This window comes from Vigna radiata, chromosome 10 (assembly GCF_000741045.1).
Source record: "Vigna radiata var. radiata cultivar VC1973A chromosome 10, Vradiata_ver6, whole genome shotgun sequence".
Classification (NCBI taxonomy): Eukaryota; Viridiplantae; Streptophyta; class Magnoliopsida; order Fabales; family Fabaceae; genus Vigna; species Vigna radiata.
The window spans coordinates 13,233,464-13,258,875 of NC_028360.1; the positions used below are offsets into that span (position 1 = coordinate 13,233,464).

General features: G+C 28.8%; 3 protein-coding genes across 3 annotated transcripts; 1 reads left to right on the forward strand and 2 right to left on the reverse strand.

Moving 5' to 3' along the window:
• The first annotated feature begins 10,752 nt into the window (after positions 1–10,752).
• LOC106774855 (ent-kaurenoic acid oxidase 2-like) lies at positions 10,753–14,704 on the forward strand. Its single transcript, XM_014661885.2, has 8 exons — positions 10,753–11,053; positions 12,502–12,979; positions 13,150–13,416; positions 13,564–13,653; positions 13,755–13,833; positions 13,977–14,083; positions 14,187–14,305; positions 14,397–14,704. Exons 1-8 carry the CDS (start codon positions 10,818–10,820, stop codon positions 14,488–14,490), a joined length of 1,470 nt encoding a protein of 489 aa, XP_014517371.2. The 5' UTR covers positions 10,753–10,817; the 3' UTR covers positions 14,491–14,704.
• A 1,914-nt stretch (positions 14,705–16,618) lies between these two features.
• LOC106774856 (annexin D8-like) lies at positions 16,619–19,015 on the reverse strand. The gene is made up of 6 exons (XM_014661886.2): positions 18,943–19,015; positions 18,503–18,648; positions 18,109–18,327; positions 17,135–17,347; positions 16,933–17,022; positions 16,619–16,844 (listed from the first exon to the last, which is right to left on the reverse strand). Exons 1-6 carry the CDS (start codon positions 19,013–19,015, stop codon positions 16,638–16,640), a joined length of 948 nt encoding a protein of 315 aa, XP_014517372.1. The 3' UTR covers positions 16,619–16,637.
• A 2,208-nt stretch (positions 19,016–21,223) lies between these two features.
• On the reverse strand, positions 21,224–24,954 carry LOC106775332 (C-factor). Its single transcript, XM_014662441.2, has 6 exons — positions 24,616–24,954; positions 23,818–23,970; positions 23,136–23,229; positions 22,678–22,760; positions 22,129–22,282; positions 21,224–21,661 (listed from the first exon to the last, which is right to left on the reverse strand). The coding sequence occupies exons 1-6, from the start codon at positions 24,772–24,774 to the stop codon at positions 21,426–21,428; spliced, it is 879 nt and encodes a 292-aa protein (XP_014517927.1). The 5' UTR covers positions 24,775–24,954; the 3' UTR covers positions 21,224–21,425.
• Positions 24,955–25,412: the final 458 nt, after the last annotated feature.

Genomic DNA, 25,412 nt, shown 5'->3' on the forward strand with positions numbered 1-25,412 from the left:
ATTCTTGTAATTAAGTTATTATATATTATGTAATTATCTTGTACATAATTACATTCGAGATGTATATGTCTCGACATAATATGTGTATTAGAGATTTCGCATCAATTTAAAACAAAACACATTTACACTTATTGATAGAATCCAAATTATTCTTTTGAAATTAAATCAATTAGCAATTAATCTCTTGTAAATGGAACTAATCAAATTCTTGTAATTAGGTTATTAAGTATTCTAAAATTATGTTGTACATATATAATTACATTCTTGATTTAGATCATACTCTTATGATATATACCTATCTCCAATATACATAATGAGACACACATTCAATCGTCTTTCTTTCTTACATGGTATCGGAGCTTTGTTTGAGTAGCTGACAGTTTGCAGAAACATTCACAAAGTTATCCATGCGAGTGGAAGAGAAATCCTGTTTGAAGAGCAACAATATAGGAATTGTGGTTGTCTTGAAAAATGATAGATAAACAATTTCATGTAGCCATAGTTGTGGAGCCTTTCTTCATGATAGTGGTGAAGAGATTAAAGTAGATGGTAAAGTAGATCCACTAAAGTACAGTAGAATCAAGAGTGATCCATTGTTGTGATTATCATTGGTTGGAGTCGGATGTTCCTTCCTAGGTTGAGAGATGATATGGTGAAGAACTCTGGTAACCCGAGCATGAGTTTCAAAAAGTTCAACCCACATAGCATAATGGCCCTTCTCATGCCCAACATAAAAGAAATGTTATTTTTTATAATAGTGACTGTGAGTGTTAAGTGAAATTCATATTTACCAAAGGAAGAGGCAAGATCGGATTTGGTTGAAGACATGGTGTCAACGGTGAGAAACAGGTTTATGAAAGAAAGAAGAGGAGATAATTGGGTTGGCAAGTGGTAGAGCATGGTTGTTGGGACCAAGGGATGACATGCAAGGAGGAAGCGAAGGGTAGCTCACAACTATTAAAAAAAGGAGGGGCAATGCGAGTTAGAGAAGGAAGGAAGGAAGAGTACAGAAATAGGTTGTTGGTGAATGGGAGGCATGACAACAATTGGGAGTGGCGAAAATGCAAGAGAGAGCCTTGGAGAGTGAGACGATGCAGAAAAGAAAATGAGTGCACGACGTCAAATGCAAAGAGGTGAGGTATGAATCAGAGAGAGACTCATGATACCATGTAAGAAAGAAAGAGGATTTGAATATGTGTCTCATTATGTCTTAAAAATATGTATACATACTTAAGATCATGACCTATGTGTTTTCTTGGGCTATCCCCATAATTACAGATGTTATAAATGTTTTGGTATGTCCCATAAAATAGTAATAATATCGTGATGTGTCATTTTTGATGAAACATAATTTCCTTTTACCCATATGCCTTCCTCCCTTGTCTCTACTTATGGTAGTTTCACTAATGACATACATCCATCCCTTATTTATCCACGGGCCAACACTCACCTGGAGCCTTTGCCTAACCCATAACTTGTAAGATTACACTCCCTTTCATCTAGTACAACAACCTCCACAACCATCCTATTTACCTTTCCTACTTCATACCGGCCTAACCTGCTGTCAACCCCTACCCCTTCATAACAACTTGACTTTCTTACTAGGATTATGTCTAGTCGTAACATGACCAATGTCTACAAACTCAGAAAGCTCTTTAACCTTTTTGTTTCCATTATTGATCAAATGATATCAACTCTTCCCAAAAATTCAACCCTTGCTTTATTAGACCCTGATTGGAAATCTGTCACGCAATCTGAATTTGATGTTCTAATTAAAAATAGTATGTGGATTTGGTTTTGGGACCTTGTAATGTTAATATCACTAGTTGTGTGTGGATTTTCAGACATAAAAAGAAATTTAATAGTTGTCTTAGTGTTACAAAGCTCGTATTGTAGGTGATGGTAGGTCTCAAATTGCAGGTGTGGATTGTGATGAGACGTTCAATCCAATGGTGAAACTCATAACCATTTATATTGTTCTCATAATTGTTCTCTCCAAATCTCGGCTCATTCATCAATTAGATGTTCATAACGTCTTCCGTTGTAGTGATCTACATGAGATGGTATACATGCATCAATCGTTTGGTTTTCGTGATCCCCTTCACCCTTATCATCTTTGTTGCTTGAGGAAATCTCTTAATGATCTAAAGAAAATGCCTTGTGCCTTGTACCAATGCTTTGCTAACTATGTTTCTACCATTGGGTTTCAACATAATGATTCAAATCACTCTCTTTTCCTTTATTGGCGTTATTCTGACATGACATACATGCTTTTAAATGTTGATGACATCATTCTCATCACCACATTCCATGACCTTCGAAAATCTATCTTGGTACTCCTTGCTTATGAAGGATCTAGGTCCTTTGAGTTGTTTTCTTAGGGTTGTTGTGGCAAGACATGGAGGTGGTTTATTCCTCAATCAACGCACCTATGCTAATGACATCATTGGATGCACCAACATGACCTTTTACAATCCTTCTACTACTCTTACTGATACAAAGTAAAACTTCAGAACATCCTCTAACACACTATATGAGGATCTCACTATGACTAGAGTCTTATTGGCGTTTTATAGTATCTCACATTCAATTGTTCTAACATTTCATATATTGTTCAGTAAGTCTATCTTCACATGCATACCCCATGCACTGAGCACATGCTAAGAAAGAAACACATTCTACATTATGTTCAAGGTATTTTATAATATGGTTTGCACCTTTATCCAACCTCTAATGAGAAAATTATCTCTTACATTGATGTTGATTAGGGTGGATGTTCTGGCATCATATGCTCCACATCTGGTTATTGTGTTTTTCATAGTGACAATCTCATTTCTTGGTCTTCAAAGTGCCAAAATACTCTTCATCTTAGTGTAGAGACGGAATAACGAGGTATTGTAACTGTTATTATTAAATCTTGTTAACTTTAAAATATCATACTAGAGCTTAATTTTCCCTTTCTTTTGATACTTTGATACTGTAATAAAGTTTGTGTCAATTAAAATAAAAATATATAACTGAAAGAAAAATTAAATAGGAAAATAATTTTTTTATTAAACATTTAAAACAGTTATTCAATGATAGACATCTTATAACAATTTTTGTATACAATTATTCATGAATGATTCACGATTGGATTGTATAAAAGAAAATTAAACTAATTCTTTTTATTCATTTTAGAGAACAACTTTAAAATATTTTAAAAAAATTGGAAAAATGATTTACCCAAAGTCAACTATAGTGACTTTTTCCTTGCGTGTTATAATAAGCATAAAATGTTATAGTGATAGTACTAGAAAAGAAATATATAAGAAAGAGAGAAAGGTTTGATTAATTGTTCCTTATTATTTTGTTTGTTGGGGCATTTGATCCCAATCTTTGTATGTGGTCGTGCTGTTTAATTTAAATTGATGTTTGGCAATGAATGAGATTTTGCAATTGGATTTCAACTATTGGGAACTTCTTTCATTGTTTTCACTTTAGGGAACAAGATAATGTGACTCTCCCAAGGGCCCCTTTATCTCAAATCATCTTCCAACCATCAAAGCTCAATGTAATATTTTCAACATTACATAATAGATGCTATCAAACTCCTACAACTAGAAAAATAAATTTAATTAACTTTTAAGTTTTACATAAATTTTACTAGTTTTAATTCACTCTATATTAATTCTTTTAAATTACGCATTTCAAACATTTTTATACTTTTTAATTAGTTAAATTTATATCATTTGATTTATCATGTGATCATTATTTTATTTTGTTATCTTGTTTACTTATTCTCACCTATTATTTTGTATTGTTACATCATTGATAACCAAAATGATCTTGTTCTGTGATATATTTTCAATTAATAAAATGAAAATCAATTTTACATTTAATATAATTTTATTTATATTTAATTATAACATCTCAAAATTTTTAATGTGAAAACAATAATAAACAAAATCATAAGACAAGATATATGTCACTTTACCTAGTCAAATGTAAATAAAAACAATTTAATTAAAAAATATAAAAAAAATTAAATACCCAATAAAAAAATTTAATAAAGATTTCATTATAAATATTAAAATTTAATTAAGTAAAAAATAATAAGACGTTGTTGATCCATGATGAGTCATCATAGAACTTAATTACAAAAAGTTGACATACTTTTATAATGTTGGCCCTCGCAAGTCTCTTCAGTCAGTTGAAATGCATAATGAAAATCAACGTTGAAAAAACCAATAAAAATCTCACCATAAACAATAATAGGAATAAGATACTTTTTCTTTGTATTTTAAACAATCTAAATAGATACTTTTTCTTTACACAGTAAATTGCCATGTTTGATTCGTACTAGGATCAAATTAACAATTAAGAACAGACATATAATCCCCATTTAAATTATTTTTTAATTTTCTTCTTCACATTCCAAAATCCAAATAATGTACTAAACAAAACTAAAATTTAATATAAACTTATAATTAATAATAAAAAATTCCCTTATTTTATTTTTTTTCAAACCACAAGTGTCCTAAATTTGCGGGTTAAATGTCTGCATTAAAAGATTATGAAAAGAACGCAAAGCTAAAATACTGCAAATTCTTAGATAGTGAGTTTTTATCCAAATATTTGCTTTAAAGATATGAATCTTCTTGCCCACAGGCAGGGAGAGTGACGTGAAATAATTACTTTCTCTTAATATTGCCCTTTCATGTTATATAAATTAATTATCCCATAATCATAATTAAGTTTTGGATTAACTTGGCCACAATAATGGAATTCTTAATTAGACGGAATATGTTAGTTTTGAAGAGTGATTGTGACAAAATTGGAACAAGGTCCCTGAAAGTAGGGTGGAAGAATCTTTTATGTATGATGCGTTAGTGTCTATATACATTAAACTTACTGGTTGAGATAAAAGGATAAAATGTATGCAGTCAAAAGCTAACACTCACTAACCATTCTTCTTATTGTTGATGATGTTCACATAACATCACTACCTAAGTTCAACAACTCCTTCCTTCACTTACCAACCACGCTATTCAAATTATCTTATTATTATTTTTTCCATGCATTCCACTCCACTAATGATTTATTCCTTTCACAATCATATTGCATATTTTCCCCCAAACTTGACTCATTATTCACTGACATAAAAATGTTTTCCACTTCATCTATTTTATGTCATGCAAGCAAAGAGACAACAATAAAAATAATGTGATGTTTTTGTAATTAAAAGGTTAAAAATGACATTGATACTTAAAATACCACACATCAAAAAGGCTCTTTGACATCGACGACTATAGTTTTGACGTTTTTTAAATATTAGAAATCACATCAAACTTTAAATATTATTTTTTCAGCAATTTAAGAATCTATCATCTATAATGAATGATACTATGAAGAAAGTAAGATAGAAGTGAGAATCAGATCTATTGAAATGATAGAGTTATGATTCACAATAACATTGTGAATTTGCTTAAAAATTGTGTAGGACAAGATTTTGATTATGAAAGTTTTAGTTTTGCATTAATAGTTTTAATTTTGATAGCCGTTATGTTAATAGTTACATTTTGTGTTAATAACTTTAGTTTTTATATATAATTCGTGTTAGCAAATTTTTTCTGCTGAAATATTTTTTGTTTTTTAGGTTTTAATAAATTGTAAATATAAACAAAACTTCAAAAGAATGATCACATTTGACGTCTGTTAGTGAACTAATAGATGTTAAATGTTGTCCAACTTTAGTTTGAAATGATGTTAATTGGAAGTTGATGTGTTGTGATATTTGGCATTAAGGGACATTAGACTCTTACATAACTGATGTTTTTGAACGTTTGTTATCAACTCCAACATCAATTTGGTTTCTCGATAAAACATCAAAAGTTAAAAATAGTAAATATCAAAAGTTATTTTTGTGATGATGATTCACAATAAGGGTTTCAATTTTCGTTTCCATAAATCATTTCAAGTTTGTTAAGATAATATTGTTATAATCATTTATATATTCTTAGTATTCTTTGTTTTAGATATTTTTATTATGATTTTCTCTTTAAAATATATTTTCTCTTTAATATATATATATATATATATATATATATATATATATATATATATATATATATATATATATATATATAAATTAAGGAAGAAAAGTATATTTGAATTAAGATTTGATATGTTTTAAGTTATAAATTTTGATCCAAAATTAAAATTTATCATATTCTCTTAATATTGTTTGATTCTAAACTTAAAAAATAATAAATATATTTTTTATAACCCAATTGTTTTAATTGTTTTTACATGTTAAATGACATTTTAGATTGACTTTTGAGTTATTTATGTTGTTTAACACATTACAATTCAAATATAAGCATAAAATGTACCATCTAAATTATTAGTGACATTAATTCAATAAAGTTCACAATTTTCTTCATATCTTTTACTTAAATGTTTATTGGTGCCTACTTGATTAGTATAAGAATTAAGGTTGTTGTGTATGAACGAATAAATAATATTAACACCTTTTGTTTAGTTTTCACACGAGGGCCAATAAGTATGGCTTAGGAATAAGTGTATTTGGGATGAGAATAGGCAAAAATAGCCAAATTTGGAACATTGTTTTGCCTTATCTAGTCTTGTTACTTTTCCTAGTAGTTGTGTTTTCAAAATGAATGTTTACTATATTGGTTGAAAAAAGTTATGACATTTTATGAAATTTATTTACAATTCATATATAAGAGTATTTCTTTAAACCTCTACAAATTTTGGACTCCTTTTATTCATTTTATGAGTTACGACCACATAATGATTTGTTTTTTTGGAGAAGGACGGCTTCCACTTTGGTGGGCTTTTTATATAAGACTCTAACTATTGCTTCCTGCACCCATATAATTACTAACGGCATCTAAAAATAAGAGAAAAAGACTTAAATACCATTCACACAACAACTAAGCATTTTCAGATGCGGAAATCAAACTACTTAGATATTTTGAAACAACTTCAATCCAAAATTTTGAAACATTGATTTTATAATTTTTTTTATTATATTTTGTTCATCTAACTTACTTCTATAACTCATTTCCATTTAGTATGAAACTTCAAACTTAATTTTTCATATAATTCATCCGAAAAAAAGTCAGACTAACATGAATTTTTTATTACTACTCTTTTAAGCTAAACACGATTTTTTGTTTTGCAACATATAAGGCTGATGAAAAACAAAATGTTTTTCACGTCCTTGGAATGAGAGAGCATTACAAAATACAAACACTAAGAATAATAAGTTTGTAACTAAGTGAAAAATATTAAATATCTCAAATAGTGATAAAATATTATTACGCTAGCCTGTTAAAAATATACAAATTATTAATAATTTCAAAAGTGTTAAAATAATATACACACACGATATTTGAATAATCCTATTGTATTTGAGTAAAGCTTATGATCTCTTACATATATCCTCATTATTAATAGCTTGGAGAGTGAAATCCATTTTTTTTTTTAATGATTTTCTATTCTATTACAGTCCAGACATGAAGTTTTCTCGTTTTTCAGAAGCATAAATCACAATCAGCAATTAGGTGGTTAGAGGAAGGTGATAATTGCACAAAATTCTTCCATCAGTATCTCAACATGAAGAGGAGAAAACCATGAACAGATAAACATAATTGTGGACTATTGACTTTTCCTTTCACTTACTTTGAGCTGCTTATTGGAGCTAATCAAAGAAAGGAAGCAAAATGGGGAGAAAGATGAAAGAACATTTGTAAGCTTAAGGAGGTTGGTGGCCTAAGATGTTCTTTATTCATGCAATAGTGTTTTGGGAATCTGACAAAAGCAACAGGCTGGTAGTTGATAGGAGGTGTTAGTTGATTGGAGGTGTTACCTGTCTACGTATAGAGAATATAAATATGGCTTGACGTATTACTGTGATAGTGATGTTTCATGCAGAGGAGGTTTTGAAGAGTGTGAGGAGGATCTAGTATAGGACATGCCTAGGTAGCAGAGTGAAATTTTTTGGTTTGAACTACTTTTTTTGTGCTTCTTTTACTGCTGTAGAAGCTGCTGATACACAGTTTTAGAATGAAGGCTTAACAATAGTGATAGACATGTTGTTGTACGTAACACTGATATTGTATATGGAACTGGTTGATCTGTTATTCTTTAGAGTTTGTCAAATGTTGCACCTGAGAAGGCTTGGTACCCATTGTACACCTATGTATAGTATTTTGATCTTTGCTGGAAAAAAAAGATGTTGTTTGAAAGCATACATTCATTGATCTGTTTTGTTTTTTATGTTAAGGCTCTCATCACATTAACCACAGCATGTGAATGTGGGCCTCTCATCTTGTGATTACATGGTTTAGTCCAGTCCAAACACCTGTAACATAACATTGTTGCGGTGACTTTTGTCTTCTTGTGCCATTTTGAAGGACACAGCACAGCATCAAGTTGAGGGGTTCATCCTGTTACTTCAAAATCATCATCCACTTCCCAATAAATTTTTGGTTAGTTTGCTAAAACCAAAAAAAGCATGCAGGACTTTTGGGACTTCTCTCACATAGGAAAATTGAGAGTTAAATACTGCATTTATTAGTATTTTTTTACTCCATCATAATAAATGAAAACACATTTTATAATGTTAAATATTACACTGATTATATAAATAATTTTCTTAATTAAGTTTTATTAGTTTTGACTGTGTGTCTGTTTTCTAGATACCACATTACCTCGGAAAAAAGGAAAACTGAACATGGGATTAAGAATGTAAAAGTCCCTTTGAATGTGATGAACAATGCATGTATGATGTACAATGTGATGTTTGGAAATCCAAGTGTAATGGTGAAAAAACATGCACAAGAGTGTATAGACTGATGATAACGATGGTCTGTTCCACATTGGAACTCACGGGAGAAAAGTCTTTCGTTTCAGAACACAGATCCTTTAGGCATCCACCTTTTGCTTCCATCAATGGCTATGAAGCAGTCTCTGTTTACATTAAATATGTTAAACAAGTTGTCATAAGTAAGTTTCCCAATCTCAGTTAAAAACCTAATTTAGTTTTTCCAAGGTTGGTGCATCCAAGGTTAAAAATTATATTTATCATTATAATTTTTTTCAAAGTTTTATTTTTAGAATAATTAATACTATAAATTTTGTGATTAAAAATAGAGAATTATAAAATATGATAAATCATGTTACAAATACGACGGAAGCAATATTATAGTATACAATTTTATATAAATTGTTTTATAGAAAATTTTCTAATAATGTATTCCAATTTACAAAGTTATCTCGTAAAATAAAGATGATAGAATCCAACACATTTGTGGTGGGATGGAGGAAAAATTCTGAATTATATTTAAATTCTTGGTTTGTTTCAATGTAGTTCTTTAAAATCACTTTAAACTATTATTGGCCCACTTTTTAAGATATAAGAATGATGAATAATTATTGAACAAATTTGAAATTTGATGCAGGAACATTTATTTAAATACTTAGATTGGTTTTATTGTCACAATTCTTTTTAAGAAAAAGTGAGACGAGCTTTTAAATCTAAGTCCACAAAAAATAAGCAATTCACTGTGAATTCTCCAAAAACAATGATTTGTTGCACATAAGACTTTCATAGCTAGAAAACAATGATCTGCATATGATATGTATATATACATATTACATATAAATAACTAAAAAATTTAAAACATAAACCATAGACCATTATTTTCCTTCACCCTCACATATATTACATTTCAAAATAATTTTTAATAATTGTATTATTGATATTTTATTAATATATTATAATATCATATATTAAAATAAAGAAGTATCGACACTCTTCTAACTTGTAAAAATAATAAAATAAAATAAAATAATTAAAAATTTGATATTTTATAAAATAATTTATTTTAATATATCATTCTATTAAAATATAATATTTTTTGTTTATTAAGTTTTGAGAACAATTTCTTATTTTAATTTAAAATTGATTTTAACTTTAATTTATATTTTTAAGATTTATTTTTTACTTTAAATTATTATATAAATTATTTTTCAAACATATTAACATAGAGAAAAAGCTAATATACTACGTAAATCAAGTTACTTATAAACTTTTTACAATTTTCTCTTCACTCTTTACTTAAAAAAGCTTTTCCTTAATCCAAATAATTTAATTTTTCATATTTTTTCTTTATTTCTTTCTCTCTTAGAAATTTAACATTTAAATTTGAGAGAGGTGAATTGAGTGACCGCATATTTATGAGTTTACATAATTCATTAACATGATACTTTTTCTTCAATATCTCTAATTACATAATTTCATAATTAGCATGAAAAAAAGTAAAAATATCATTTGTTTTAAATTATAATCACCCAAAAAGTTAGCCTATAAAATTAGTTAAGAATATAAAATATAAAAACAAAAGAATAAAGAATATACAAAAGCTAATTAGGATAAGTTACCTAAGATATTAAATAATATTAAAAAAAAAAGTAGAAAATATGAATAGTCTCTTGTTTCTTAAATGGTGTAATTGATCTAGAAAAATCATATATATATTTTTTCTGTTATTCATACCTTATCACAATTAAAACTAAAAAGACTAAAAAGACCCTTTGCATGAGATTGTCAGTGATACGTTGTATCTCTTCTACTTCTGAACCTTTTCAATTAAAGATGTGATTAAGACTTAAAAAAAAAATTAAAAAAAGTAAATTTTTTTGAAGAGAAATCAGTATATAAATAGGCCACTGCTATAGTTTCTTCCCATTCTGAGTTGCAGTCTCTCCTTCTCTCCCAGCTTAGATAAGTTTTGAGAGAGTGAGTTATGTTGAAGATGGAGGGTGGTTCAGCGTGGTTACTGTATGCTGGTGGTGCTCTTTTAGTCCTAAGGTTCATCCTCAAGAATGTAAACTGGTTGCTCTATGAATACAAACTTGGTGGGAAGCAATACTTTCTTCCTCCTGGTGATATGGGATGGCCCATAATCGGCAACATGTGGTCTTTCCTCTCTGCTTTCAAAACCACTAATCCTGATACCTTCATAGACTCCTTTTATTCCAAGTAAACTATTTACTCTACACACTCTTTTTCATTTACATTTTCACCACTCAAAATACCTCATGCATGTTACCAAAACTCAGATCTCACTTATCACTTATATCATAATACCATGCATGTTCTCCAAACTCTTCAGTGCTAAGATTTCAATCTTGATCTCATGTCTATTGTTCTTAAAACCTGTTTTTTTTTTTCTTGTTTTGGTTGTATTGTGTTTGATTAGAGCTTATGATCTTTTACATATATCCAAACAAACTCTTCATTGTTAAGATCTCGCTCATGATCTTCTGTAGATTTAGCAAACTCTTTTTTGACAGCATGTACTGTTTTTTGTACCAGTTGTACTGAGAACATGCAATCTCATGTACTTTTTCAAAGTTTCTAAATAACATTTCTCTCCTGATGTTGTACATATTTTCTAAACATTTCACCTTCAGATGGATTTCTTTTTTTCCAAATGCATGCATGTTTTCTGCTAAAATCAAGCTTTTTTAGACAGAAATTAAACACTGTCCCCATGATTACTCTCACTTTCTCTTGATCCAGAGGTTTTCCCTTACTAGATTGGTTTGTATCATATATAGCTACATATTTTCTTTTTCTAAACATATGCTAATTAACAAGTTTAATTTCTTGATCAAATTATTGTTTTTGCTTCAGAGTGTAAAGTCCATTTTGAATGATTTTGTATTCTGTTGTAGTTCACACATGAATTTTACTTGTCTTTTGAAAGCGTATATCATCATCATTAATTTACTTGAGTTGGAGAGCATACATTCATTTATCTGTGTTTTGTTTTTGACGTTTTTCCTAAACAACGTAAAAGACAGCATGTGAATGTGGGCCTCTGACCATCTTCTGATTAAGATGGTCCAGCCCAATTCAAACACCAGTAAACATAAACATTGTTGCGGTGATTTTTGTCTTCTTGTGTCACTTTGAGGGACTCAACAAAGGAATCAAGCTGAGGTGTTCATTGTGTTACTTTGAAATCATCATCCACTCTCAAACAAAACTTTAGTAAATTCTTTTCATAAAAAAATTGTATTAGATATTTCATTTATTAATACTTTTTTTTTACTTCTAATTGTTTAACAGTTGTCAACTATTTTATGGCTTTAATAAATGTAATCTGATTTACACAGTTTTTTATAGTGTTGACTTCTCACCTCAAATGGCATAAAACCCCACTATAATAATGAATGTCAATTACTTGTAAAATTTTTTATTATTATGAAAAGTTTAATTTATGTTATTTTACATCTAATTACTTTTTAATGAAGTTTTAATATTTTGGATTATATGGACTTTTTGATATAACCTCAAAAAAAAAATCTGAACATGAATTAAGTCACATACTGTGAAGCATGAATGATGATAATCAATTGATCATTCAATGCATAAATCATCACTTAACAATGTAACATATTTGAATGCAATAAACAATGCAGGTATGGAAAGACTGGGATATACAAGGTATTGATGTTTGGAAATCCAAGTGTAATAGTGACAACCCCAGAAACATGCAAAAAGGTGTTGACAGATGATGAACACTTCGAACCTGGATGGCCTCGTTCCACAGTAGAGCTCATGGGTGAAAAATCTTTCATTTCAATACCATATGATGAACACAGACGTCTTAGACGCCTAACATCTGCTTCCATCAATGGTTATGAAGCACTGTCTGTCTACATTACATATATTGAAGAAGTTGTCAAAAGTTCACTGGAGAAATGGTCTACTATGGGAAACATTGAGTTTTTGACTGAGATGCGCAAGCTTACTTTCAAAGTCATTATACACATTTTTCTTGGCGCAGAAAGTGATGTAGTTATGGAAAATTTGGAAAAAGAATACACCAAACTCAACTATGGAGTTAGAGCTATGAGAATTAACCTTCCTGGATTTGCCTTCCATACAGCTCTCAAGGTATCTTTGTTTTTATCACCATCTAAGCATTTAGTTTATTAAAAGTAATGATATAAGTTCAGTTTATCTAAGTATTCAGTTTATTAAAACTTTGCTTACTGTTAGTGGTATTTTCTTACTTTTCTTACTGTTATTATATCTTATGTTTTAATTTTGAATTTTAAATTTAGGCAAGGAAAAATCTTGTGGCCATATTTCAATCTGTTGTGGATAAACGAAGAAGTGAAAGGAGGGAAAAATTACCTGGCAAAAAGGCGAAAGATATGATGGATGCTCTGATAGATGCTGAAGATGAAAATGGAAAAAAATTGGGTGACCAAGATGTGATTGATATCATGTTGATGTATTTGAATGCTGGTCATGAATCCTCAGGACATATTACTACATGGGCAACCTATTTCCTCCAAAGGCACCCAGAATATTTCAAGAAGGCTAAGGTATCAACTATGTACCAAGTTTTGTTAATTATCATTAACTCATGTGTACTTATAATATCACCCTGGAGATAGGTCTCTGTGTCGTACCCTTACCTTAACCCAACAAATTCAAATTTACTTCTTATTATTGTTCATTTGTTTGAACAGGAAGAACAAGAAGAAATGTTAAGGAAAAGGCCTCCAACACAGAAAGGGTTGACACTTGCAGAAGTTAGGAAGATGGAATATCTATCCAAGGTATAAGACCTAATATGGTTGATTAAAGCTTATTTTAAACCTATAATTGATGTCTAGTGATTATAAGATATATCTTTTTTTATCTGTTTGACATTGCAAAGGTGGTTGATGAAACAATGCGGATAATCACATTCTCACTAATGGTCTTTCGGGTGACAAAAAAAGATGTCAATATTAATGGTTAGTTCATATAACATACAATTATGTACTTGTTTTAGTTGGATTGAGTTTTGTAATGATACACCTGATATGCTTTTTTTTTTATTGCATAAATCTAAAACATATTATTGATGAACACACTTGCATGGATTTTGATCTTACAGGTTACCTGGTTCCAAAAGGTTGGAAAGTGATGACTTGGTTCAGGTCTGTTCACCTTGATCCCACTATATATCCTAATCCAAAGGAGTTTGATCCTGAGAGATTTAATGTAAGTTGCAAAGATTCAATTGGTACATTTGAAAAGAACAGATTAATATATGGTTCTAAGTTCTTGACTATTTTATTGATTGATGATGATCCATAAATGATAGGAGGTGCGCAAGGCTGGAGAATTTCTTCCCTTTGGCGCAGGAACTAGACTGTGTCCTGGGAATGATCTTGCCAAGCTGGAAATCTCAGTTTTCCTTCATCATTTTCTGCTGGGCTACGAGTAAACATTTTCTCCTTTTTAATCTACTCACCTTGTTGCATCTAATACTTCATTCATTCTAATTGAGGGGAGAAATGTTGTTGTTTTTCAGGCTTGAACAGATTAATCCACTTGCCCCAATGAAATTCCTTCCTCACACAAGGCCTGTTGACAACTGCTTGGCAAGGATTAAGAAAGTGAAGTAATTTGGTGTGCAAGATCCTTGCATGGAATAGTGGAAGCATGTGACAATGACTCTTCTTCATAAGAAGCTATTTGCCAACTTCCCATCAAATAAAAGCAGGGATCCTAGATAGTCTGTTAAACATTTGTCTCTTTGTCTCTTGTTGCTGTCTTTTCTGTTTCATCCAGTTGTTTGACTAAACTATGTTTTATATAAATCTATGTTCTGTTTTGCTATATTAGCTACTCATGAAAAGAATGTCTACATGCAACTCGGATTAAACTTGAGTATTCATAAAAAACTATGACAAATCTTTGCACCAGTTATAAAACATCAACTTCTACGCAAATACAGTTAGAAATAAATTGCTAAAAAAAAATACTCTACCTTATAGACATAACTCAATTCAAGAAGACATGTTGAGCTATGTCTACAACATTTAGATAAAAATGACTCAGATTTATATTAACTAATATTTACATATTTTTCTTATAACATTTCACTCTAAAGAGTTTGTGTTTGTTAAAGTGTATACTTAATCAAACTGTTTTAACACTTCCAAATTTAAAAATAGAAAATGTTAAATTTATTTTTAACACTATAAATTTTTTTTTTTCTTTTGCATCATATTTTATAACACTTCTAATTGTTAACAAATATTTATTAGAAAGTAGAAATTTGTGTGGGTCTCTTTATTATCTTTGTTCTTTTACTAACTGAATAAATTTCAACCAAAAGTGGGATGTGTTAGAATTAGTGTGGTTTTAGATAAAAACAGATATAGTAAAATATATAGTGTACTACTGACTTGAACTAAACTGGATTTAATTTATAAAAATATTATAGAATTGTTTTTTGTTATAATTATAATATAATTAATCTAATTACATTTAATTGAAATTTTTCAATTTTCATAAATAATTATGATTACACTTATATTTGGATTTTGGTTGAGACTATGTAATACTTTAAAATCTTATATTTTCGTATTTTAATTATAAAATTTTTATTTTTATTTTATACAATTTAATCATTTAATATTTTTAACTAATTTAATTATGGAAATTTTTATTTTTATTTTATACATCAAATAATTTTATATATAAATTAAAATTAATTTCATCTATAAATTATAGCATAAATCTAAGACGTTAATTTAATATAAAAGATATAATTGAATCTTTTTAGAAATTAAAAACTAAATTCAATAAAATAAAAATTAAGAATCTAATTACATTTTTTATAAAATTCAGATAATCATTTTAGCTTTTTTTTTCTCTATCATGTTTTAAATTCATTAAAATAACAAAAATTTGGGTCTTAAATTAACCTTTTATTGTAAAGTTTCTCATTATACTTTTGAATTGATTTTAATGAATAATAGAAAATATATTAAAATCTTAAAAGAGAAAATAATGATCTTTGGAAAGGATAATGATAGATGGAAGAGATGGTTGCATTTATCTTTTACCATTTAATGCGGCCCTATCCACATAACATATTTTAAAAGATAAAACTTTCTAAAGATAAAATTGATTAAGCATAAACCAATAAAAAGGGAGGAAGTGTTGTAACTTGAAAAAGGAAATTTATAGTTTCAAAATTCCAAAAGCACTTGAGAATCAGTGAAAGATAATTCTTTAATAATATAAATGTATGATAATGAATTGTTGATGGACAGAAAGTATTACAATTACAATTAATAAATTACAGTTGTATAATAGTTTTGATGTCAAAATAGCCATATATCTTTTACAAAATATTAAAAAAAAAAATCAGAGAGAAAAGTTTTGAGAAGTCATAATTCCACTTTTACCTCTAAATCATCTCACTTTTATATCATCATCTTATCTTTATATTATATATTAAATAAATACATCTTTGTATTATATATTAAATAAATATAAAAATATGTCATCTTACTGTCATTCTTACAAAAAGGTAATCTACTTTTATAATTTTTATATAATTAATGAACATGTTTTTGAGGACTTGAAAATACTGGAATGGTGAAAAATGTTACCAGAAAATGGACAAAGAAAAATTAATAAATTTTATTCAATTGAAGATAATGATTTGATAATTTATTTAATAGTATGTGTTAAAGGAACAAACAATACCAATTAAACATAATTTTATGAACTGATGCCAACCCTAAACATAAATAGATTAAACTGAATTTTTTCCTAACAAAGCAAGAAGAAAAGTCTTGTAATTTCCTGATGTCTTCTTGGCCACAGAATTATGAAGTGTGACACCATTTCTCTTGAAGTAAAGGTCACTGATTTCATTTAAATCCTTTTCTGCTCGAGTGATGATAACACGGCTCAATGCATTCTCTTCAGCTACCAAATCATTCAAGGCATATCCTAACACCTAATTAATCCAGTGAGTACATCATTAATACAACTTATTTAACATATAATAAACCAAAAACTAGATAATTTGATGACTCTATTATTACCTTTGCCAAGTATCTTCGAGGGTTCTTAATGCAACGAATGATAGTACGCAGTGTTACCATGTATCCATCACTTGCATCAGATGATAATCCCTACAATTTGAAAAAGAATTGCAATTTATCGTTATTTCCATATACTTTATGAGTTTGCTAATCTTCAACATGTTTGAGAGCAAAACTAAACTGATTAAACACAATATATTACTTTTGTGATTGTTGTGCCATAAGTGTTTCTGAAGGTACTAAAAGTTGCAAATAGCTGCTTCTTGCTTCTTGTGCATAAAATTCTTATGATTTCATCGTCATTGAAAGCCTTCTTCTCAATTGCCTCATGGAGAATGTTTGCTTCCAAATGGGCCAGAGTCTCGTCAAACTCCTCTCCTTCGTACCTATGCGTGCTTACAACTGCAACTAACAACTACATAAAGAGCAAAATTCATATAAGGTTAATACCATATTTCATGTTAAAATATATATATATATATCGAATAGAGATGACAACAGATTGAATCAATTCAATACAGATAATGTCTATCTACAACTCCGAAAAAAAAATTTACCCATTATTTGTTTGCTATTCACAAGGATACCATTTAAAATATATCTATGAATATTTTAAAACCCGCAAATATTCATTGATACTCACAAATATTTAAAATATATATTTTTATAAATTATTAAAGTAAAATTTAAATAAAATTATAAAAAATATAATATAAATTAAATTTTAGTTTTAATTAAATTTAACCTTATAAAATATAAATTATTTTAATTTTAATTAAGTTTAACTTAATGAAATATAAATGAAATTTTCATTTTTAATTTTTAATACTTGTGGGTACAGATAGTATAATAACTACACCCCACTTGTTTACAAGTGAATATTAAAATACCTGATACAATCCATATATGATAAATATTTACAAATTGACGAATTCTCACAAACATAAAATTTTTTTTGTCATCTCTAATATCAAATGTTAACTAAGCATTAATTGATTGTTTGACAGTGATATTATAGTGAATGAAAAAATAAATTCAACAAAAAATAAGTTTCGTCTAATTGTAACCTATTATGACATTATGTTTAAGTATTAGACTTTAAATTTAATTCATTATTTAAAACAAATACATAACTGAAATATACGTGACAATGCTTTGATGTAAAATTGGACTTACTCTACGAATATCTCCCATTGTTTTGGAGGCCACATCTTCTTCAAGGCAATGCTTGTATAGGAGTTGGTATGAACGCTTCACAGCCAAAAACTCTTGAGAAGTTCTTGTGCAAGCAATCTCAATAATTACTTTGTAATCCACATACTCTTTTTTCAATGTTTCCTTAATGAATGCAGCATCTCTTTCGGCTGGATCCATAGTCCAATTGCAAATACCTCTCTGATTTTAATTTAGGTATCATATTTAGCAATAACAATGTCAATTATCATATACATGTATCCAAAAAGTTTGATGTTATTCAACATGAAAAAGATAATAATGATCAAGTTTTACTTCATCTTGCACCTATATATATTTAGAAAACTATGATGCAATGAATTGTTAATAGTTTGACCTGAAAACTTCCTGAAAGTTCAGATTTGAGTTGTTGAATAAGATCTTCATGATAAATTTCTTCATAAGCCTCTCTCACAAGTTTCCTTTCACTAACATTTCTGTGTGCCAGTATGGATATAAGGGTTGCTTCATCTGTCCCCAATCCTGTGTGAATCATGCATTATTGGAAAGAAAACACGCTTAGATGTCTTAAAAAGTTAGTTTCTTCAAATAAAAGATCTTGCACAATTTCTATATATATATATATATATATATATATATATATATATATATATATAAACTTTAAGTTTAATATTTATGAATTTTTTGAAGAGATTTTTGAAAAAAATGTAAGACCATCACAACAATAAACTTAATGGTTAGTATATTGATTATTCTCACGGAGACATATGGTGATGTATGTATATATTGATTTTGAGAAAACTGGAAAAATATAACCTTTGCATGCATTCTTGATATTTTGAGCGTCTTCAATGGGAGAGGAATCATTTGCACCAATTAGAGTAGCCATTGATCTTGTCTTGTGTCGAATCTTTACTTAGTTCCGAGGTTTATTAAGAAATGTTGATTCCATTTATAGATGTGAAATGTGAAGTAACTATTTCAGAAATTAACATAAAAAACATAACAATTAAACTATTTATGTTATTCTGAAACAGTTTATGCACATTAATAAAAAAAACTTAAACATGGTATAGTCAAAGTGGTTTCAAAAAACTAATAAAGGACTTAGAATTAAACAGATTAATCAGAAGTAACATAGAAAATGTATAACTTCAGATTAGATCATAACAAACTATTTATTAAATTAAACTTTAAAAAACTTAATAAAATGTACTTTTACTGCAAACACGTTTATTTTTGTTCTTCGTTTGGTGCATTATTACAATTCAATTGTGGATTGGAATTTATAAAAGTGTTTACTGAACTTTAATCCAAATAATATATACCCTTCGACAATTCACTATTTTTCTAAAATACTTTTCAATACAGATATGAGAAAAATTACCAAGACACATTTTCAATCAACTAAGCTACGTCCTCTTGCTTCAAAAGTTATAAACTAAAGACTTTATTAATATATTTATTAAATAATTATGTCATATTTAAATGTTTGGTTAGCAACTTAGAAATCTATTATGAGAGATTACTCACATAATGAAATTATTATTAATAAAATATTACTTTTGTAGGTGGATGATTTTGAGTTGGTTAAAATTGGAGACATATATATATTTATATGAAAAATATCGGAGATGTTTAATTGTTAGAAAAAAATACAAAAAAAAAATAGTTAATTTATAAAAGAGTTATTGCCTTTCTACAAATCATCATATCAGAAATAGTTTCATACATGTTGTAAGTATAAAAGGATTTTAAAAAGGATAAAATAAAAGAGAGATTGTGGACTTTCCTTATATAAGCCATTCCAAATTATTTTTGTAATAAAGATTGTGAAATCGTGTATTTTTTTTTTTGCCTTGAAATCAAACCAATGTATATTTAACTTTGAGATGAGATAAGAAGAATATTAATTTTTTTATTATAATGTAAACGGTGATTAGAGGATAATAGTTAGTGTCTACTTATGATTCAAAAAAGAAAAAAATTTGTCCCTTGGTTATTTGTACGGTTTAAAAAATATTAATAGGTATTTTAAAACTCATGAATATGTTTAAATATTTAAAAAATATATTTTTATAAACTATCAAAATAAAATTACGAAAAATTATAAAATATAATATAAATTAATTAAATATAAATTAGAAATTAATTTTAATTAAATTTATCTTATAAAATATAAATTAATTTTATTTTTAATTTAAATTAAATTAAATTTAGTAAAATACAAATTAAAATTTTATTTTTATTATTTTGATAGTTGATATCTACATATACAAATAATATAATATTCGATTTGTTTATAAATAGATGTTAAAATTTCCGTTTAATAAATATTCGCGAATATTAATTATCTATCACAGATTTTATCTACATAATTTTATTTTTTTTGCCTTTATCTATTATACAACATTAAAAAAGTGACTGACATATTGTACATGGACGTATCTGATTTTTCTCTCAAGTTCTATTGAAATAATTAGGATTTAACCCTGATAATCAATATTATTTCAATACTTATTAAGTTTAAAGTATCTAATGAGTTTAAATATTTTAATTGAATTTTTATTTGAAAAATTTATCAAGTATGTTAGATTTTTTTTTTTTTAAATTTTGTCTAAGTTATCTATTATTTGATATGATGATCATGGATGTGATTGCTCATTTACTCTCTAAAGACGAATTATAACAAATGTATTGGAGAATATAAGAGAAAGAAAAACGAGTTGAATAAGTTCGAGTCAAGGAGACAAAAATAATAATCAGGTCATCTTATCTCGTTCAAAAATAAAAATATTTTAAGAACTTGATAGAATAAAAAAGTTTGATAAGGGACATAATTGACAATATTCAATTTAATGAGGTAATTAGAACTTGATTAAATCTTATTTTAAACACCATAATTCAAACACTATTTTTCTTTTATGACATTGGATTATCAATTACTTACCTTTCACTTTTTATTCAGTTCAAACTTAGTAGTTATGTTTCAATTCTTGTTTCAACTATTGAGTTCATTGTTATATTCAATAATAAAAAAACAGATGATATACATTGAGAGTATGTATCAGAACACGATAACTGGCCATCAAATGACTAAAAGAAAAAGTGAAGAATTTTATTTACTTTAGTGATTGCATTGCAAATATAATACAAACCATTTTCTAAGTGAAGAAAAAGTATCTATCTTTCTTTCATATCCCACAAACATCCATGAATCAATGAATTTTATGAAATACTATTTTGTCTTTAGAGTAGCTGTGATTCTTATCGATATATTTCTTATATGTTATGACAGGTTACCATGGTATTTCTTGACCATCCCAGGCAAAGAACTTGCCATTGTCATGGCTCTTCACATTGTTAATGATGCTAAGCAGCTTCTGGACTGAGAATTCTTTGCTGAAGATCTTATCTGGGGCAATATTTCTCTGAAAAGGCTTAGAGAGATCTGTGTCAACCGTACCAGGATGCAGTAGAATGCATGTAATTGGATCCTTCTTTCTTGCGAATTCCAAGGAGACAGTCTTCGATACTGTTGGAATTAAAGGGTGAAGATTGTAAATATTACCATTTCAAACAGCTTCCACAATTTCAAAATCATTTGATTTATACTTCTCGCCAATGCATAACAAGTATTTATTAGAATTACACGCAAACTCTGTCAAACTGAAGAAATGCCTTGTCATCTGCATACAAAGTGATCAGTGTAACAGAACATAGTGTGTGCTTTTAGATGATAATTGCATTTGTAGCATTGTAGAATGTTATGGAAATTCGAAGATTTGCAGGATTCATGATGAATAGTTGGATCATGCCAGATCCTTGTAGGTGACATTGGATGAGTCATGTGTAATAGTTCTAATCTAATACACTAGTTCAGGACTCGGATTATGTGTTTAGTAGTACCATAATCAGAGCCATATGTAAGATTCAATGAGTTAGACTTATAATATTGAAAATCTCATGACAAAGATAATAACAATAATAACGAAGTCATACATTGATTAAGAGCAGCCTTTGAAGATCGGTAAGAATGCCATCCACCAAGACGATTGTCCCCAATAGATGCAACTCTTGCACTCAAACTAGCCACAACTGCAGTACTTCTTCCAGTTCCATTGCCACCTCCCGCTTTTAGAAGAGGCCACATGTGCTGGTTTTAAAATTGACAGAATTGGATAAAAAATATTGACTCAAATTATTGAAGACATATTCATACATTAATCAAAGATAAAGGAACACTAACGAACATAGACACAAACAAGGATAAATGCCATTGTTGTAATTATTGCATAAAATTACAAAATAAGGTAATATTTAAAGAAAAAATATTGTGGACAATCGGAAATTTTTTGTCTGTTATGGAAGGAATGAATTACATAACTGAGTGAATTACACAAATGCAGGATGGAGCTCAAAGGGCCTCAATATGGTGCGTAATAGGTTTTTTATCATGAATAACGCTTCACACATAAAGAAATTTACTTCTAAAACCATCATTAATAGATAAATAAATAACTTCTGTAATGAAAATTGGATTGATGTTACCTTGATAACTAAGATTGGACCCACTGCGTTAACCTCGTAAGCAAGCATCAAAGATGATTTCTCCACTTTGTTCAGTGTTGTTTCTGTACTTGTACAGATAACTAATATAATCAGCCGCCTGGTATTTGTAAGAAGCATAAACTCAAAACAAGATAATAGCTCTCTAATTTAGCTCATAGTTTAATATTACTACTATACTAGCCTCCATTTACACTTCCTTCTTTACAGGAGCAAATTCTTTTCTTCCCGTTTTACATAAAGCTAATAATTTGTTCTTTATCTTTCCATCTTTTACCCTTTAGTTTGTTTTTTTTTCCTCTAGAGGGGCTGGGGGATACATGAGCAGAAAAGCTTATACAGCAATCAGAGATTTTAGGACCTTAAAACTGTCAGTATGCTACTATAGGCAGTGGATATCATTAGTGCAATACCAAAGAAAAAAACATGTTAGTTTTTACCTGGATGCATTATCTCAGGTATTGAAAGAATGCCAGACGCATTAATGAGAAGGTTTAGACGGCCATATGTCTCTTTTATAGACAAAGCAGATGCCTGAAATATTATGAACATACAGATCTTAAGACACTAACGAGTTTGGAAATATTTAAATCCAACAGCAAACTGTCTGAACTCATAATTAGGAACGATAATTTCATTAATTATGTTTTTGAATGTAAACAAGGTTAAATGAAAATTGCACCCACCTGCCCTCATCTATCATCACAACCCATTCCCCTTAAACTACAAAACGTGGCATGCCTCCCTAACATAACATCCATCCTTAATAACGATAACTGGTGATAACAGTTGAATTGCCTAACATCAGTCTTACAAAGAAAAGGCCATCAGATTTGCTAATTTTCCCTAGACTCTAGCTCCTATATTGAAGCTGACAAAAGGATAAGGATGGACATGTGCAATACCATTTAGGTTTACATAGTGTTTTTATAATATCTATATTGACCTTCACAGAACCTACCATCTATCCCTGTAACTAGGTAACCTTACAAATGCAGAGAGACTGGGAAGAAAGGAAGAATAAAAAAAAGCTTGAAGTTTCCTCTTGGTCTCTAAAATCTAAAGGTATGATTATGTCGGAGCAAATGAAGAAGAAAACGATTTAGGGAAAGGAAGCATAACCTCAATTGAACTTTCAACAGTCAAATCCAATGGCAAAATTCTAAGTCGATCCGCAAATTTATCTTTCAGATGGATAAGCCCAGTTGATGCACTAGGATTACGGCAAGTAGCAATAACACGCTCTTTATCATCGTTCTCTAGAAGTTGTTTAACCTGCAGATGGAAGAAACTGAAAGCAGTGTTAAAACTGTTTCAGCAAAATTATTTGATAAATATCACAACCAAGATTCTTGATAACTCCACTGACATGTGGAGCCAGTGAAGGCGAATCAAAGGATAAGCCATCAGATTGCTTTAAGCTTTTCAAATGAAAAATTAAGTTCATGCATTATCTGTTTGCCAAAATAACAAATTGCGTAGCCTTATTAATAACAAATATACTATACACATTGCACAGCACTGCTGAAGATTATGGAAAGGTTAGTTATCATTCTAGAAAAAAATCATAACTTGTAATTAATTCATTGATATTGGGCCCTTAAGAAAAATTGATAAACTAAAACAGACTTGTTCTGCTTTTGAAATATACCATAAATTAACTACAATGACAATATTTGCTATATCTATATGGGTTGAGCATCCCTAATGTCTCTTGTATAACTATATTCAAGGGCCCAATTACAGTAATTACTGGTTTAATACTTGGAGAAGTAAAAAGCTTAACCTCGAAAAGCAATTTCTCCTCTTTCTGATACTACGATTCAGAAACTAAGATGAATTTTCGACAATGTGGGCATGCCCAGATTGTATGAAAGCAATGGGTGATGCAGAAGTAAGAAAAGAAAGCAAAAAACTCACAAATTCAAGGCCAATTCCTCTTGAAGCTCCTTGAACCATAGAAACCCCTCCTAGAGAGGAAGAAGAAGACGAAGAAAAGGCCCTTCGGGTGAGTGATAGAAATCGCGGAGAATGTGATGCCATAAAAAAGTATTGGGTTGGCGGCAAATGCAACATCATAGTAACATCAAAAGAAAGAGTAAAGCTTTTATCTTGCTTGCAAAGTGTTATTGATGGACACGAAACCTTGAAGCGTGGCTGCCTAGGAACCAAGAAAACCAAACAACAAACTTGGCTAGAACAAAATTAAATTAAATGTGTAGTAACTAACATTTAGGTGTGAAGAGATTGATTTAGTGTGCATCCAACAATACATTATTAAAAGGTATGAACTTTGGAGTGGTTTGTGTGAGACGAGAATCAATTCCATAAAGAAGGAACCAATTCCATAAGTGGGAGAATCCATTCGAATATGAGAATCGATTTTTTATTTTAATAATGCATTTCAGACTTATTATAATAATAATAAACAATAATAATATACTATAATAATTTATAGTTAAATATTTATTTTTTTATACCATTTACTTTTTTATTTATTACTATTATTAGTTTTTTTTTAAATTATTCGATAACAATTTAAAAAAAGAAAATTTCATTTATCTAAAAATGATTTCATGTTACTTTTATTATTAGAGGTAATTTGATAAATTCTTTATTATTTATTAAAAAAATTATCCATCACTTCAATTAAATTACATACAAACTTTCACGAATTTCATTTAATAAAATAATTTTTATTTTTAAATCCAGTTAAA

Coding starts and splice junctions, on each gene's coding strand:
- LOC106774855 (XM_014661885.2), top strand. CDS start 10,818: ATGTTGAAGATGGAGGGTGGTTCAGCGTGGTTACTGTATGCTGGTGGT. Junction 12,980..13,149: donor CCTTCCATACAGCTCTCAAG/GTATCTTTGTTT, acceptor TTTTAAATTTAG/GCAAGGAAAAATCTTGTGGC. Junction 14,084..14,186: donor TTGATCCTGAGAGATTTAAT/GTAAGTTGCAAA, acceptor CATAAATGATAG/GAGGTGCGCAAGGCTGGAGA.
- LOC106774856 (XM_014661886.2), bottom strand. CDS start 19,015: ATGGCTACTCTAATTGGTGCAAATGATTCCTCTCCCATTGAAGACGCT. Junction 18,328..18,502: donor AACTTTCAGGAAGTTTTCAG/GTCAAACTATTA, acceptor AATTAAAATCAG/AGAGGTATTTGCAATTGGAC. Junction 17,348..18,108: donor CAATGGGAGATATTCGTAGA/GTAAGTCCAATT, acceptor CTCTTTATGTAG/TTGTTAGTTGCAGTTGTAAG.
- LOC106775332 (XM_014662441.2), bottom strand. CDS start 24,774: ATGATGTTGCATTTGCCGCCAACCCAATACTTTTTTATGGCATCACAT. Junction 23,971..24,615: donor GAGGAATTGGCCTTGAATTT/GTGAGTTTTTTG, acceptor TTCCATCTGCAG/GTTAAACAACTTCTAGAGAA. Junction 21,662..22,128: donor AAAGGCTGCTCTTAATCAAT/GTATGACTTCGT, acceptor TAATTCCAACAG/TATCGAAGACTGTCTCCTTG.